The following is an 18,836-nucleotide window of genomic DNA, read 5'->3' on the forward strand; positions in this document are numbered from 1 at the left end:
CAGAAGGCGAGTTGTTGGTGGATTTTTGCATGAGGAATCAAATGATTGTTGGAAACACCTGGTTTAGGAAGAAGAACAGTCAGAAGATTACAAGGTATGGTTGGGGAGACAGACGAACAAAGACCATGATTGATTATATAATCATAGAGAAAGAACACCGGAAGAACCTTGTAGATGTAACAGCCATGCCTGAGGAAGCCTTTGGTGGAGATCATAGAGTTGTAATAGGAAAACTGAAAGTTGGAAAGATTGAAAAACCCCAATTAAGAAGAGAGAAAAGAATTAAAGTATGGAAGTTGAAGGAGAAAAGCATACAAGAAGAATTTCAAAGGGAAATAATACCCTTGGTACCCAGGACAGAGGTGGGGAATGTTGAAGAGGAATGGAAAAGATTTAAGGAAGCACTGGTTGGATGCGCAGAAAAAGTGTGTGGTAGAACATCAGGAAATGTGAAAGACAAAGAAACACACTGGTGGAATGATAGGGTAAAGATTAAAGTGAAGGAAAAGAAAATGGCATGGAAAGCATGGAAAACATCTAAGACTGAAGAAAGTAGAAGAAAATATGTGGAGGCAAAAAATTTGGCCCAGAAAGTAGTGGAGGAAGAAAAGAGGAAAAGCTGGGCCTTATTCATACAGAAATTGAGAGATGATATGCAGGGCAGCAAGAAATTACTGTATGGTATCTTAATAAACAAAAAGAGAGATCAAGTAAACACCAGATTTGTGAAGGATGAAGGTGGCATAATTTTTAACAAAGCCAGAAGAAATAAGAAATAGATGGAGAGAGTATTTTCAGAAGCTGCTGAACATAAGAACGGATGACAGTCATTCAATGGATGACCAGGAAAGGCAATTAGTTGATGAAGAAATGGATAAAGAAATTACAATGAATGAAATTGAAATGGCAGTAAGAAAGATGAAGAATGGAAAAACTGCTGGAATAGATGAAATTTCAGTGGAGATCATAAAGGCAGCTGGAGCTGTAGGCCTGCAGTGGACATATCGGGTTCTCAGGAATGTCTGGGAGAATAAGGAGGTCTCTGAGGATTGGCAAAAAGGAATAATCATCCCAATTTTCAAGAAAGGTGATAAGAAAGTTTTGAAGAACTACAGGGGAATTACTCTAATATCCCATGTTGCTAAGATAATGGAAAGGATACTGGAAAGTAGAATAAGGTTGACGGTTGAGAATCAGATACAGGAAAATCAGTTTGGTTTCAGAAGTGGAAGGTCAACAATAGAGCCCATTTTCATTATGAGACAACTAATGGAAAAGCATTGGGAGTACGGGAATGATAATGGTGATGACATTCATTGATATTGAAAAGGCATATGCCAGTGTCCCCAGGACGGAAGTTTGGGACAGTCTGGTGCAAAAAGGAATTGGACAGGGATTAATAAAAATGATCATGGCACTGTATAAGGAATGTTGTAGTTGAGTGCAAACACAAGTTGGCAGGACAAGTTGGTTCAAAATAACTAGTGGGCTGAGACAGGGAAGTGTTCTATCACCAATCCTGTTTACAATAGTAATGGATGACATCATGAGAGCAGCAAAAGCAGCATATGGAGGAAGAGAAATGAACATGTTATTTGCAGATGATATTGTGATTTGGGGAGAAGACGATAGGAAGGTTCAAGACAGTTGAATGTGGTGAATGGGAAGATTGAAGAATGTGGATTGAAAATAAGTGTAGAAAAGAGTAAAACTCTTGTTATGACTAGAGGGGAGAAAGAAGGGAAAGGTCAGATTAGACTTGCAGACAAGCCCCTGGAAGTAGTGGAAATGTTTAAATACCTGGGGAGTGAATTAATGGAGAATGCTCGACTGGATGCTGAGATTAGTAAAAGGATTCAAGCTGGAAGTTGTTTCTATTATAGTGTAAGAAACATGTTATGGGACAAAGATGTGCCAACGGAAGCAAAGGATACTATGTACAAGATGTATTACGTACCCATAACAACTTACGGAGCAGAAACTTGGACAATGACAAAGAAAAGAAAAAATTTTCTTCTCTTGTTAATTTAATATTTAGTGCTTGACAATAATGTATTTTAGTGTACCATTTGCCACCGAGGTAGACACCTCATTTGCAAATAAAGAGATTTTGATTTGATCTGATTTGATTTGAGAAGGATGAGAGTCGAATACAGGCAGCCGAAATGAAGTTCTTGAGGAGTATGATACAGAAGAGTAGAAGATACAAAATAAGGAATGAGAAAATCTTGGAAGAAATTGGAGTGGAAAAAATTAATGATAGAATAGAGAAGAGCCCACTAAGATGGTTTGGGCACATAAAGCGAATGAGCGATGAAAGAATGCCAAAAAAGGTGATGGAAATGCAAATCCAAGGAAGGAGAGGCCGTGGACGATCACGATTGAGATGGAAGGATACCATCCAACGCAGCATTATAGAAAGAAACCTGGACTGGGACACAGTGTTGGAGGAGGAGTGGTGGAAAGACCGAAGAAAGTGGAGAGGAACCATATTTGCCCCTACCCGGCTACAGCTGGATAGAGGGAAATGATGATGATGATGATTACATTACATAATTATATACAACTTAAAAAATAGACAGCTCATAATATGAGGAAAATATTTAATAATAAACGTAGGGAACTGACCTACTACGTCACAGGATATTTGGGCAGCTATAAAATCAATAAGTAACACCCAAAATAAAAATAATTTAGGTCTTATCAATACTGATACCCTCTTTTGTAACACGCTTACCCCATATTTTGCGATACCAAATTATATACCATCTTCCCATGAAAATAATGTAAGTTTTCTGGTCCTTATCCAACCCAGAAGCTTTCAGGAATTTGATGCTATGATTCACAGAAAAAATATCTTCTTCTCCCGGTCCAGACTATACTAGCTCCAGTATGATCAATTCCTTTCCTTACAAAGCTCAAAAACGTTACTCGATTTTTTAATAACATACTTTCTACAGCTAAAACTCCCCAGGACTAGAATAATTTCTTCTCATTACTATACTAAAAAAGAAGTCAGATCCGACCAATTCTTTTAACTATTGTGGTATCGCTTTAGGTTCATGTATATGTAAAGTATTCCTACGTATACTCCTTAATCGATTACTCTGGTGTCTAGAGCACTATAATTTACTCCCAAAATTTCAATATGCTTTTATAAAAGGACGAGTACTTATGAAGCTCATAGCATTTTTCTGACCGACATTCCTTTAGCACGATTACGTAAAAACAATACTACAGGAGTATTTCTCAATATTAGGGGCACTTACGATAACGTCGACATCCATATTTTATTACTTAGACTTTGGAGAATGCAGCTACCTGATTGCGTCATCAATATAATGAGGCAACTCCTGTTTTATAGAAGACTTCTGTTCAAGGCTTTCCAACAACCCAACAACATCCGATGCCTTTCGAGGACTTCCTCGAGGTAACATTCTCAGTGGTCTTCTCTTTCCGTTTTATCTGATAGATTTAGAACCAATTGTTACTCGAGAGGCACATATTATCACATATCACATATATTCAAACAATAGCAATTTAAATGAGTGGCGTGTTCCTGTTTTTGGTACAACATCTATCACAGCTCTGAAACCTCTGGTTATTCTACAACTTAGTGCCCTCAGACCTTGTATTGGTGCAATTAAAACTACACCTACTAATGCTAGAGGCTTTACGTCGCACCGACACAGATAGGTCTTATGGCGACGATGGGATAGGAAAGACCTAGAAGTTGGAAGGAAGCGGCCGTGGTCTTAATTAAGGTACAGCCCCAGCATTTGCCTGGTGTGAAAATGGGAAACCATCTTCAGGGCTGCCGATAGTGGGATTCGAACCTACTATCCCCCGGATGCAAGCTCACAGCCACGCGCCTCTAACCTACTAATGCACTCCTAATCGAAACTGGAGAATAGCCTTTGTGTATCCGAAGAAACTTCTTAGCCCAAAAATGTTTACTTAAAAAGATGTCATTAGCACAATATATATTACTCTCTATATTAAAACTCTTGTCTGAATATTATTATTTTTTAAACTAAAAGGATAGGCACAAAACTTGTCCTTGTGCATGCATATGAAAATATATGATTTCATACTGTAATAATATCTCATCCCTCCATACAGGGTTGGCGTCAGGAAGGGCGTCCAACCGTAAAACAATGCCAAATCCACATGTGCGACACAGTTCGCACCCGCGACCCCACAGGTGTGGGAAAAAGCGATAGAAAAAGAAGATATAATAATATCTCACAATGTCCCTCCCTACCTATTTATTCATTCCCCTATCATATTTCTTTTTATAGAACTCATTATTAATTCATTAATTGGTCTAATCAAATGTTCATGTTAGCCAACAATCCCATCCCATTTTATACCCCAAGAAAATATGTCGATCTGCACCAGGACAGGAATTAGTAATTTATACTGTCGGATCCAAAAACTCAAGAGGGTGTAGGTGCTGCTTATTGTGTACCTGATCTTCAAGTTCCTCACAAGTTTTCCCTTCCGCAAATTACATCCATCTCTACCGCAGAAACATTTGCAATCATGTAACGGATCAAACACCCGAACAAACTAAATTCTGACAAGATAAATTGTCGTTATGATCTTGCTACTTGATGGCGATCGTAATTAACATGCCCACAAGTCCCAATATAGATAATTAACAACAACTGCACACTGGATGCCAGGCTTCAAAATTAAATGTAATTTGAAACCGAATTTAGATATAAGAAGTACAAAACTTAATTTAATGAGACTATCTCGGTCGTGGAAAAACATAGGGAACTTAATGATGTACAAAGAAAAAGGTTTTATTCCAAAAAAAAAAGATGAAATTCGTAAAAATGAGTTTTTACCAAAATTAAAAATTGCTGACTGAGATTACAATTCAATACTACACGCACGGACTTGCGATAACAGGGCTAACTCATGCTCACCGGAGGTTGATCTTTTCGTCGTCTGCTTCCGTGGTTGATCGTTGTCGTCCCTCTTCCAACAGCATCATCCTTGGCATCTGCTTCATGGAATGGATTCCACCCTGAATCTATCACTCCCTATTGTGCTGAGTACCAAAAATATAGTACCAGCCTTACAATGTGAAATTCCACATCGGAATTGAATAGAGAGGACTGAAAACATCCAGTCCTTCTATATTATATGAACTTGTCTTTCTAAATAATCTGAGTAAGTCTCACAGAGCCGATACGAAATGTTGAGTATAAGCACATCATAAGCGATGCACTCAGACAGCAGAGTGACTCTCTAAAAGCCCGTGGACTACCTGAGAATGGAGACTCAAGAAAGCTGGATGCAGAATGCAGAATGATGTTCACCACGCCGTGTAGATCTATATAAATCCTCTTCATATTCCCAGTTCCTCCTTTTATGTCACATGACATCTCGTTCCAATGAGAGCCGATATACGTCACCACCCTGTCGATACATAGATGAAGTGTCTGTCCTTGACAGAAAATAAGGCCTCCTGATAGGAGCATGTGATATGGGATGATTTAGCGTCCCAACAATGAAATAATGTATCTTCCTCTTGCTGTTGCGTACGTTTCCAAGAACCTTCCAAAATTAACCTTCCTGGACTATTGCGAGACACCAAGTAGCCTGTTAGCGCAAGATCTGTCTTGACATTACCACGGAATATTCTAATATATTACAATTAAAAATTATTTCTCGTTCTTATGTACAATTACATAAATGATGATGATGGACGTTAGTAATGAATAAAATTACATATGATACATGATACATATATATATACACACAATTAATTCAGGTGGGCAATCAAATTATGTAAATGTCGTGGCGCCCATGATACTGCATTCACACCCCCCCCCCCCATTCTGACATGCGTACGGCATAGTGTCGGAATCACTCACAACATATTTATATATAACATAGAAAACATACTAGTTTGTCATACATCGAACCATCATTCACAGCTTGTCAAATTTACACTCCTCTCAACGTCTCATACAGTTGCATCAGTCTACCATGTGGTATCACCTCTATCTAGACCGACACACATTATTTACCCAACTTTAACATGCCAACCATGTATACAAATATCTCAGCCTCCACGCTCTCGAATGTTCAACTGTCCTTCAACAACCATCAAAATTCACACATTACACAATTACAAAATCAATACCTAAAAATACTACTACAGTAGAACCTCGATAATTCGAAATCGGTTAATTCAAAATCCCGCCTAATTCGAAGAAGCTCTCGTTCCCGGAAACATGAGATACAGTTTTGCATGTTATTACAATTGTTTAATTCGAAATACGGATAATTCGTAATTCGAAGTACAATGTCGGCCCCATTATCGAAATTCAGACTTTTAATTCGAAACTGCCTTTACATTTTAAAACAATATTTTACAGAGTAATTTCAACTCGAAATTTATCCGCTCTGCGTCATAATAGAACGCGCGTTCCGGAACGTGGAGGGGTAGCTTTCTGCACTTACACTCACTTTGGTGGGTCTACAGTGCGCTTCATGATTGCCAAGTTGAATGAAATCGGAATTATTTTGTATTCAACCTTTTAAGGAACGCTGTAATATCACGCGGAAAAACAGAATCCGCGAACGCTGGCGATGCCAACAGTTGAAAAACAAAACGTGGCTTATATAGTAGATTCGTAGGCACCGAACAATATTGTCATTACCGGTGAAACTGCATTGCTTTATTTTAATGCGAGCCCAAATGGTCTTATGGTTTTAAAGGAGAAATTGCCAGCCGGGAAATCGTACAATGGTGAAGGATGGGGGTCATAGTAGTGCGTTGCAATGCACATGGAAGCGAGAAACTTCATCCCCTCGTCATAGGAAAGTTCGATAAGCACAATGTTTTAAGGGCGTCGGGCATCTGAAAATGCAAACAGTACAGAAATCCAAAAAATAATGCATTTGCACAGGGGAACCGGCATCATTTATCCTCGTCTTTGAATTGTGCTATTTTTTTTTTTTCGTTGCGTGAGGTTATGTTTGTCAGTGATTTATCGAAGTGCATTATTTGAACATTGTAAATGCACCTTGTTGGATACATTTCGGTAATAGTTTTTTCCATGGCATTTGAAAGGTTTAAACTGTGAATCGAGGTGACTGCATGTATTCATGGGTCTTAGAATACTTTGTGACGTGGCAAGTGTTTACATTTCTGAAGTACGAGAGAAGTGCCATGGCGAGAAATCGTACAAGGATACAGTCATAATAAAGTTCGATTTTAAGGGCATCGCGTACTTTCTGTGTAAATACAAGGCATCTAAAATGCATACAGTATAGTAATCCAATTAATAAAGCACTTGCACATGGGAGCCAGCATAGATTTCTCCTCGCCTTTGAATCGTGCTTTTTTCTTTCTTGCGTTGCGTGAGGTTATGTTTACCAGCGAGATATCCGAGTGCATTATTTGAATACTGTAAATGCACCTTCTTGGATACATTTTGGAAATAGTTCTTTTTTTTATGGCATTTGAAAGGTATAAACTGTGAATCAAGGTTAACTGCATGCAGTAACGGGCCTTAGAATATTTTGTAACGCGGCAATGGTTGGTACTTCTGAATTGCGAATTGGCGGTTAATTCGAAATCATGTAATTCGAAGTCCGATTTTTGAGTCCCAACGACTTTGAATTAACGAGGTTTTACTGTATACAACATCTCTGATTTCTTCACACTGAAGCATTCATCAGTTTTAAGATTGCCTTCACCAGATTAAAATGGCACAAAAAACATATAGCCCAACTACACGCTATTCAATATGTGGGAGCTCATTTCACATGGTGTCATCCAATACCAAGTGTACCCCCACACATGACTCTACAAACACTGTTACACACGTTCACCCACACGCTGTTGGAACATGTAACCGTGCTACCGCAAGTCCTCTCATGACACATATCCGCCTGCGATGACTCTATTTTACAAAAACAAACTTTTTTTAAAATATGGCCTTCCCATTTGGCAAGTCTGAATTATCCCTTTTACATTTACAAAAAAACCCATGGCATCACATACGCACCGACTGACATGACTCACGTGCGCAGCAGTACAGTGAGCTCACTCCAGACAGCACACCACGTCCCCCCACCTGTCTACAGACATAATCCGGAAAATCCACTTCATACATACACACAGCTGATACACAAACACACCAACACCTCGAAACAATAACCAGGCTGACTTCCCCTTATCTACGTTCTGATTACTTAATGGCTCAATCACGCCGTCTGATAGCATACTTTGTATTTGCTCATCTACTGCTTTGGAAAACTTGTGTGGAATGCCATAAAAAGGCTACTATCCAGTACAGAAAAAAAATGCTCATACACATGAGTTCGGCCAGGTTTCACTGAAAATACATTGACTTGTTCAAGCAACACCGCCAACAACTCGTCTTACCGTCCTTCCTCTAAACAACTCTTGCTTACAGCTTCCCATAATGCGTCCTTTTCACCCTTATTCAACAACACGACACAGAACGAAGTTCTCACTAACTTCTTCTTCCCTGAAGCTCTCTCTAGCTTCCTCGATAACTTGTGAAACCCTGACAACGCACCCCATGGCACAATCACCCTGTTTCCCCTGAATGTCACCCCCAAGATTGACTTTAATATGAGCCTCGTTCCACATTAAGTTAACCACAGCTTCTTTGTAATCTAACTGTGCTGAGTGTGACGTCAGCCAGTCACATCCCAAGATGATATTAAATACAAGATGCTAAACATATCTGAACCATAATAGAACCAGCAATACTTACAGGTAATGCCACCTGCTTACATACTTGTTTGGACATCTTGCCAACACCAGTGATGATATACATGCTCTTAACTGGCATTTCCTCCACATAAATACCTCGTACAAAACTGATATACCACTCATAACTAACGCATGACCTCTGACTACCTGAGTCAATAAGTGCCTGAACATCCCCCCCCCCCCCCCATACTTCTAACTTTTTTTTTTTTTTTTTGCTAGGGGCTTTACGTCGCACCGACACAGATAGGTCTTATGGCGACGATGGGATAGGAAAGGCCTAGGAGTTGGAAGGAAGCGGCCGTGGCCTTAATTAAGGTACAGCCCCAGCATTTGCCTGGTGTGAAAATGGGAAACCACGGAAAACCATTTTCAGGGCTGCCGATAGTGGGATTCGAACCTACTATCTCCCGGATGCAAGCTCACAGCCGAGCGCCTCTACGCGCACGGCCAACTCGCCCGGTATACTTCTAACTTAACAATGGGATTAACCACTTGCTCCTGTTTATTAATATATTCCTGCTGTGGCTCAAACATTAAATCATCTCTTACATCTAGGTCATACGATAACTCCTTAACACAACTTTGGGTTATCGGTGGATACAGCTGAAATACAGACCCTGAATTACAGCCCGTACTTAGTTTAAATGTCTTACTTGGCCTTGACCATTTGTCCTGCTAGTGCTCACATTCCTATCCGCCTGTCGGTTACCTGCTTGCTGATCCGCTCGTTCTTGGTTCCCATTACTCCTAGGGTTACCTTGATTTCTATTTTCGTAGTTCGGCTGCCTACGGTTTTCCCTGCGCTCATACTGCAGGGCATAATCTTGCGCGTTCCCGTTTCTATTCTCCATATTTCCCAACCCAGCAAATTTAGTGAGCAGCTGTTCCATCTCCTGAATAGTGCTAGTTTTCTGCATCACCGCTGCAGTTCTTACTCGTTCAGGAACATGCCTGAGTAGTAGCCTTATTACGTCAGTATCCGTTGCTATCCCAGCTAAATTCTGGCATATCATGACGTGAGCCAAGAAGTACTCCGGATACCCCCCTCATTCGTCCTAAACTTGCCAAAAATGACTCTTTCCCTCTCACGACTGAATTGTCTCGCTCCAGTATTTTTCCTTAAATTTATTCTGGAACTCATTGAGGTCTTTCATACTGTTACGGTACACCACGAACCAGGATCTTGTTTCTCCCATGAAAGCACTGCTGATAATTTCCGAAACCTGCTCCCGTTCAATATACCCCTCATTTATCTTTCGCTCAAACCGCTTCTGAATAAGGTTGAGGAAGTCCAGTGGGTTGGTTTGCCTCCCGTTAAACTTCGGTAGCTTCTTTTCTCTTACGTAATTTCCTCCGTGCTTCACCCCCTCGTAGCTACCTTGTTTCTCTCTTATCTCCCATCGCAACTTTGCTTCTACATTATTGACTCTCTCCTCAACTTTCTAATCTCTACCTTCTATCTCACTTAACATGCTTGTCTGTTTATTTCTTAACGCTTTAATCTCACTTTCCTGTGTTTCTACTCTCTCCGTGGTTTTATTATTTTCCTTCCCAATAACTTCTAAAAGTTTGCTTTTTTGCTCTACCAACTTCTTATCCAACTCTCTTATGTTGTTCAGTCTTCTCATTCTGTTCCTCTAACCGTTTATCGCAATTTTCACTCTTTTTTAACAGCTCGCTTATTTCCTATGTTCCTTCATTTTCTTATCAGTATCTGCTTTGTACTCTCTTAGTTCGTCACATAGCTCTTTCTTAGTTTTCTCTAGGTCTACCTTAATTTCACTCCCATGCTGCTTTAATTTTTCATTGATTTTCTTCCCCTGATCCTTCAACTCTTTCTTTAACACTTTAAACATAGACTGCATAAAACCTCTTAACTCAATGCTATTTTCTTCGGTGGTAGGGATAACCTCCGCTCCGCCCCCCAATTTATTACCCTGCGAGTCATCATGTTGAGCCTGGTTATCTGTCTTATCTACTCTCATCTCCTCCAGAGACTCATCTACCATATCTTTATCATTAGTTGATGAACCACCTCTAAGCACACTACCATCACGTAACAACATACCTTGCGTCTGATCTGCCATGATTCCCTAACATCAAACCTATACTGAAATATGGATTTATTGATAGCACTTTCGCCCCTTAACAAAACACAGACCCTATCTTCAGATTTGCCATTCCCTATATTAAGGTTTTCGCGCCCCACGTTATGGTGTCATAATCTAACAGATCAAACACCCGAACAAACTCAATTTTTTTTTTTTTTTTTTTTTTTTTTTTTTTTTTTTTTTTGCTAGGGGCTTTACGTCGCACCGACACAGATAGGTCTTATGGCGACGATGGGATAGGAAAGGCCTAGGAGTTGGAAGGAAGCTCAATTCTGACAAGATAAATTGTCATTATGACCTAGCTACTTGATGGCGATCGTAATTAACATGCCCACCAGTCCCGATATACATAATAAACAACAATTGCACACTGATTTCGAAATTAAATGTAATTTGAAACCGAATTTAGATATAAAAAGAACTAAATTTAATGAGACTATCTCGGTCGTGAGGTATAAGGATACTAACCATTAAATACCATGTGGAAAAATATAAGGAACCTACAAAAAGTAAATTATTTAACAATGTACAAAGAAAAAGGTTTTATTTCAAAAAAAGATGAAATTACATAAAAACGAGTTTTTACCAAAATTAAAAATTACTGACTAAGATTACTGTCGCAGGTGAACAATGTAGTGGAAGTGGAATATGTTTATTGAAGCCTTTATTTGTAAAGTGTGGTAATATGTTTTATTTGTAATGACCTAACCTGTACTGTGTAATATTTGTAACATATGGTATGTGTAAATAGTAGATTTCAATGCTGTACTTAATGGAAGTATCCAGAAAGTTACATGAATTTTTGAACAGGGTGTGTTGCCTTTTGTTGGTTAGGTATTCTAGAATGTATTTTCTAACTGTTCTGGAAGTGGAAGGTTCGTGATCGCGTATTCGAGAATGTAGGTTAAGTTCGCGACTAAAGTTGGAGTTGTGATTGGTGAATCTAGGGGGCGATGGGGGGGGGGGGGGCGGCCCATGCATTCTGACTGGCTACTCCAAGGCCAGGGTTTACCTATATATAGAGAGTGAAGCTGCGTACGTGATAATTCGGTCTGTTTTGTCTGTCTTAGTCTGTCTGAAGTTTTACGTCGTGTGCGACGCTTCGCTACCGGGATGGGCCACCTTCGGATAAGTACTCTTGGATTCCGTTCCGGCTAAAATTTCCGTAATGTTCGGTTGCTATTTCGTATAGGAGTCTGCCCTAGCCTACCCTAGATTTGACAAATTAATTATTTAAGACGCCTTAGCTTTTCAGCTGGGCTTGCCTGTTTATTTTCGAGGCATTCCCATTTCTTATTTCACTAAATATGTAGATTGTAATTTAATATATTTACCTGGGGGTTTGCCTCTGGTAGTTCAGTGTCACTTGATGTACACTAGATTTTAGGAGAGTACGTTCACTTCACTGTAAATTGTAACTGCTTTTTTCGTTGCTTTTAACCTACTAAATTGCATTGTACAACTGGATTTGTAACTAGATGTATAGTTGGTTTGAAGTTTGAAACTTGTAGTGAAGCCATTATCAAAGAACCTCTAAGATATGTGTATCACGGAGCTTATAGTTCGTAAGTTGCAAGTTGGTGGATTTTGTTTCGGAATGTATTTGTAAAATTTCACTTGTAAATAATATTTTTCAAATCTAAGGATCACGGGTGATTCATTTCAGAATCTGCAATCTAAGCCATGTCCATGCCCTCGCTAGGTCCTAGCTGGTTCCACTTTCCTGGTTTATTGTCCACTAGTTGGCCCTACTGATATTTACGTATGTTTTGGTCGGCGGAGATCCGCGTAATTTCAGCCAATGTTTCTCTGAGTGTGTAGTGGTTTCTGATATTGTGTAGTTGCTCTTACCTTCCCCCCTTTCTGTTTTAGTGCCTTGTTTTGTGTAACCACTGTAGTAGCGGTTACATTTGGTAGCAGAAGCAGAGGCAAGCGCTGGGTTGCGGACGACGAAAGGTGAACCGTGATCATACCTAACCTAAAACTCCGTAAAAGTTGTGATTCGTGTATCGCTTGAAATCTTATTTCTACCTGTCAGGATGGCTTCCGCTGTTCCTAATCCTTTCCATTTGAGAAAAGCTGAACTCGTTTATGAACTTCATATCCAAAAAATTAATTCAACAGGCAATGTCAGAGATGACACTAGACTGTTGAAACAGTCCTGAGTTAACTACAGACGAGTTGCGCGAGTCTTTGGCCGTGATTAAAGATAGGTTACCTGAATTTAACGCCATTCTTGTGTCCTTTGGTGCTTCTAAGCCCTCGCATGGCCAATCAGCGCGGGTTAACGGGCAGTTACGACATTATCTCGACAGAATTAGGGATTTGTTGTCTCTCGAATTGCCAGAAGTTGAGCGGCAGAAATGTCAAGCCTTACTAGAACAGTTTTCCAGAATTTTCGACAGAATCAGTGGTTTGCTTGAAGGCAGTAAGTTAAATAACACAGTTTCTGAAATTCAAGTGTCTATCCCATCTGAAATGAATACAAGTGTTAATTCTGGTGATGAATCTGTTGCTGCTCAAGTGTGCATTCTGACACCTAGACAGGAGTCTGAGGTGAATAATGCTGCCCTGGGATCTTCTGTTTCATTGTCTGGAACTAGGATATCTGTAAGTCATTCTAATGATATATCTCTTTTGTATGTTGGTACCCATACAAGTTTTCCTGTGCTACCTGGTAATTCTGTTGAGGCTCAGTGTCAGCCCTCTATTGTTAATCAACCTGGTTCTGATGCAATGGTGCAAAACCACCCCCCTGTCTTAGCGCCACCGGTATCAAGTTGCATAACCTCTACACAACCGATTAATGCCCATGTAAATTGTTAAAATTCCTCAGACCAGAGTGTGTTTTAAGATTGAACGAGGCTGATGATGCCCAATAAATAGTGGGCGGAACATGTACCTTTAAAATTCTTGTAATTTCTATGTGTATTTGACCACACAATAGTGGAAAAAAATTGTATTGAATAGGTGGTATTAAAATTACTCATTGTGTAAACTTTGTGATATCAAATCAAGGAAAATATTTTATCAGATTATTTCTACATGATAAAATTTAGCATGCATCACATTTTCATAGAGTTTCAATGAAACTAAGTCAATATTCTCAACTGACGATATTCAGTATGCTGAACTGGTATAACAGCATTTGTGATTTATTGCAAGAAAAAAAGGATTTACACTTATGACAGTTTTCTAGATCGAAAGAGTGAATATTTTTGCATATGGTGCATGTCATAACTAAAAAATGTCATTTTTTGAGTTGTGCCACTATTCTTCTGCGGGTGCGATATATACGCTCTTGTGGACTTTTTTTAGAACATTTTATGCTGATCCATTCTTAGCCGAATAGTATCGATAGATCTTGAACAGTCTGGCCAACATAAGCTAAAAAGGTGCACGGATGGCCCATCTTTTCTTCGACTTGCTTCACTTAAGTTGTTACTGCTTGGCTTACTTTCATCATAGATAATGTTTCTAAACATAAACCTTTTTCAAGAAATGCCCAATGTCCAATGGTTCTCAAAATTAGCCCTGACAAACAATGTATAGATATGATCACATAACAGCACAGAAACAGACTGTAGTGATAACTTTACCCTTCGATTTTATACTAAAATTAAAATTTCACATGAGCTGTACATCAAAAGAATAGGATCATAAGAGTGAGCAAGGACATCCACAACTTATTAACACAGTAGCATGAGATTAGTACATAAGTTACAAGCTTTCATACATTTCCCAGAAAATACTGTGAATGTACAATATGATCTTAAAAAACAAAGCATGGAAAATGTTCATACCTTTATAGGAGGCAATGGTGGCATCTCTCCATCATCGGTATCACTGTCATATCCATTGGTGTATCCATTTATCCTAGGTTCTTCATCAGACAAAACAATTATGTCTGGGCTCTCTGCATAACTCCTTTCAGTACGAGGCCGTAGACTGCGTCGTGGATAACGATCATCGAAGTCTTTTATACTCCGTTGAATAAGGCTTCTAGTTTCTCCAAGTATCATATTTTCGACACCTGGAAGCCTGTGAACTCGTGATAGGTCCTGGGGTGCCTCTGTTGAAGTTTTAACTAAGTCTCTATCTCGTCTATGGAAAAAGAGAAAAAGAAAATTAAAAATCATACATAGTACAGAAAAGCTAAATCATTCAAAACATTGGTACATTTAGGATCACAAATAAAATCTCAATTACTTTCATGTTATCATTATAGCAATATATAACATTTTTATTTTAAAGTGCACTGTAGGCACAACGTGATCTCGCCACATGCAGCCTGGCAGCAGAGTTATCTGCAGCGTCATCCCAGCAGATGAGTTGGGTGATGCAATGTTAACATGAGAGATGATAGGCTGGTTTCATCAACATTCCTTTAAAAATACTTTAACGATCCGTTACTTAATGACTTGTTGACATTTTAACACTGCGTTATTGAACTCCTGCTGTGTGAAACATCCTAGTTAACTAACGGATCGTTAGAAGCCCTTTCTGTTAAAGATCGAGTAAGCAGTGTAATTAACATTATTTTCATCTTCTGAAAAGTGTCAAGCAAAAATCAGATTGTTATTCATTTGTCACTTCTCACACTTGTGTTTGCATGAATGCGCAGAATAAGAGGGGCCTTTTGAACTTACACTTCTTACTTGTGGATTTGATGTCACTGAACACAGGTAACATCATGTGCTAGTATAGTTAAGTGGCATTCACGGTTTGTTTTATATAGAAGTAGTAATAACATTACCGTAGTTCTTTGTTGTGAACTGTTTGAAAAAATGGATCAGATAAGAAACAGAGGCAAAAATATTCTGAAAGAGAAAAGGTGCTGCTTTTGGACATTATTGGAGAATACAAGGACATTATAGAAAATTTTAAAAACTGTGTAACCGTATAATAGGGTTACAGATTTCATTCAGCACTTATTATTATTATCATCATCATTAATTGACCCGATTCATTAGATTTTATATTCTGATTTTCATCATTTAGACTGTAATATAATTAGGTATCACGCATATTATGTCATTTAATCACAGGATAAGGAAATTTTGTTTGTAATTATTCTGTACATATAAGTGAGAAGATTTCTTGATTTGAAGTGGTCATGCTGTGACTTGTAACTTTGGGTAGGTGAGCTGGCAGGATATTTTGCAACCAAGGCTATGTTTAACCGAGGTGGTATTAGGCAAGCAAATTTTCCGCTGACACATCTAAGGTGGTGACGGTTTATACATGTGAGGAAGCTAGTTAGACACATGACAACTTTTGTATAGTGCGTGACCACGTGGTTTTGATAGTGTGTTCGTATTCGCCAGCTATCGTGTGTCGATGTGGAAGGGATGACCAGATAGCAGGGAGATGAGTGGCATTAACGAGTTTATAAAAGTTGAGGTAAGAATAGTTGGCCCGTCTAAGAGTGGTGGTCAGAGCTAAGAAGTGGTCTAAGTGTTGTAAGAGGTGTATGAAAAGGTCTAAGAATCGTCAAAGAGGTGTAGGAGTGGTGGTCTGATCTGAGTAGAGACTGGTACTGGGCTGATAGAGAAGCAGCAGCATCTACTTGTGAGGTAGAACTTTGCAATGTGAGTTTATTTCAGTAGATTCACCAGAGATTTAGTGCCGTGATCTGCGAAGGTATAGGAAATATCAAATTAAATGATATATGCAGTTAATGCATCTAACACACATACATTTTTGCAAGGCCTCAGGATTCTTCACTTTCTTTGAGGCCCTAGTCTTTCTTTTAGTGATACCTTCATTCTTCGAAGTGTTGGGTATCTTCCATTTTCTTTCCGATTAGTATTAACAGAGAACGGTTGCCAAGTTGCACTCCCTTTTGAAACAGTAATCACCATCACCACCAGAACATTAAAAAAAGGTTTCCCTAAATCACATAAATTACATATTTCAGGAGCTGGGAGTATACTGAAGAAACCTAGCATCAGCACAAGTGGGGTGATATTTTGATTATTATTTATTTACATAGTTTACGCCCACATTGGAGCACTTAAATCAAACCCAAATACATTTACGTTAACAAAGAATTAACTGAAGATTTAGCTTGCATCATCTTCTTCCTTTCCCAAAACCTCTTCATTCTGGCTGACCTGGCTGCCCTTTCTTCATCAGATATGACATTTTTGTGTTGTACAGTTTTTAATGACAATCTTATTCGTTTGTTCTTGAGAATCCTTTTTTCTTCTCTGTTTTCAATTTGCTTCATTGTAATATTCAGCTCCTCTAAATCATTCTGAACTTCTTTAAACCAATTATTTTTTGTTTTACTATTCCAAAAGTAATTAAATAATTGTTTTATTATCCTATTATCATTTAATCTAGAAAGATGACAGAAAAAGGCAATTCTTCTTTTTCTCATCGTATCTATTATAGATTCACTTTCCCTATAAACCACTGCATTAGGCAATAATCTCCATTGTCCATCCACCTGATGTTTTTTATTAATGATTGTTCTGAGTATCCTTCTGTCAACCTTTTGCAGTGTATCAGTTGTTGCTTTGGTGTTCAATTTAAATAGTGTTTCACAAGCAAGTCGCTTCAGGTTTAATGACGGAACAGTAATGTTGAAGTTTAGCATTTATTGAAAAAGATTTTTTTCTTGTACGTTGGTCATGTAATTCGTTGTGCTTTTTTTTAACTTAAATGTTCTGCTTTCTATTGATGATTTTTCACTGGTGTTCCAAGTTATAATTTCACCAAGATATTTAAACTTATTCACAATTTTAATTTGTTTGGTATTGGCTAAGGTAATGGTTGGTGCTGTAACAGTGAAGGTTGGCATTATTTCTGTTTTTTCATATGAAATTTGCAATCCAACCTTTCTTGCTATGTTATCAAGTTCTTCTATTTGCAATTTAGCTTCTTCCATATCATTAGCAAGTAGTGCAAGATCATCAGCGAATGCTAAACAATTGAGTTTTATTTTTCTGCCAATCTTGATGTTAGGTTGATACATCTTATTCCATTCCCGCATGATTTTTTCCAACACACAATTAAACAATAATGGTGAGAGTCCATCTCCCGGCTGAAGTCCAGTATTAATGTCAAATGGCTTTGAGAGTTCATTTCTAAATCTGACTTTAGATTTAGTGTTCTTAAGGGTAATTCCAATAAGGCAAATAAGTTTTGGATGTAAACCAAATTCTTTTAGGATATTCAATAATGACTCACGATGGATACTATCATACGCCTTTTTAAAATCAACAAAAGTGATAACTAAATTTTTGTTTCTAACCCTATGATGCTTCATAATCCACTTTAAACTGATAATTTGATCTGGACAACATCTCCCTGGACGAAACCCTCCTTGGTATTCTCCAAGTTCACAGTCAAGTTGTTCTTGAATTCTCATATATAATAACTTTGAAAAAATTTGTAAGTGATATCTAGCAATGATATCCCCCGATAATTGTTGGGATCTGATCTATCACCTTTTTTATGTAAAGGGTGTATTATCGCCATATTCCACTCTTCGGGCATTTTTTTCAGTATTCCAAATGTCTATGAGGTATTTATGTAAATTCTGAATGGTTTGTGTATTAGCATTCTTCCATATTTCTGCAGTTAGTTGATTCTCCCCTGAAGCTTTGTAATTTTTAAGTGAATCGATGGCTTTCAACACTTCATTGTAATCTGGTGGCATAACCTTTTCTATTGGTGTTTTATTTTTTGAATGAAGGTCATACTCTACGTATTGTGTTGGTTCTTCGTTATTAAGTAATTCTTGAAGTACTGAGCTAAAATTTCTGCATTCTCTTGGTTACTATGTGCCAGTTGATATTATAAAGAAATAAAAATGCTTGTAGCATAAATCCATCCTACTTCAAATCGTCCATGTTCTTAACTTCCTTTTTCTACGTTTAAAACTACAAACATAGCCTGTGCCTCATTCCTTTGCCTGAAATTGGACAGAGAAGAAACAACTG

General features: G+C 38.4%; 1 protein-coding gene across 2 annotated transcripts in view; it reads right to left on the minus strand.

Annotated features, from left to right (window-relative positions):
• simj (simjang) overlaps positions 1-18,836 on the minus strand; it is a 164,023-nt gene that overhangs the window by 99,640 nt on the left and 45,547 nt on the right. For both annotated transcript variants that reach the window (XM_067145897.2, XM_067145896.2), the window contains exon 3: positions 14,688-14,988. In XM_067145897.2, coding sequence (XP_067001998.1) covers positions 14,688-14,988 — 301 coding nt within the window. The remainder of the gene's footprint in view (positions 1-14,687; positions 14,989-18,836) is intronic.

Source organism: Anabrus simplex, chromosome 4, assembly GCF_040414725.1.
Source record: "Anabrus simplex isolate iqAnaSimp1 chromosome 4, ASM4041472v1, whole genome shotgun sequence".
NCBI lineage: Eukaryota > Metazoa > Arthropoda > Insecta > Orthoptera > Tettigoniidae > Anabrus > Anabrus simplex.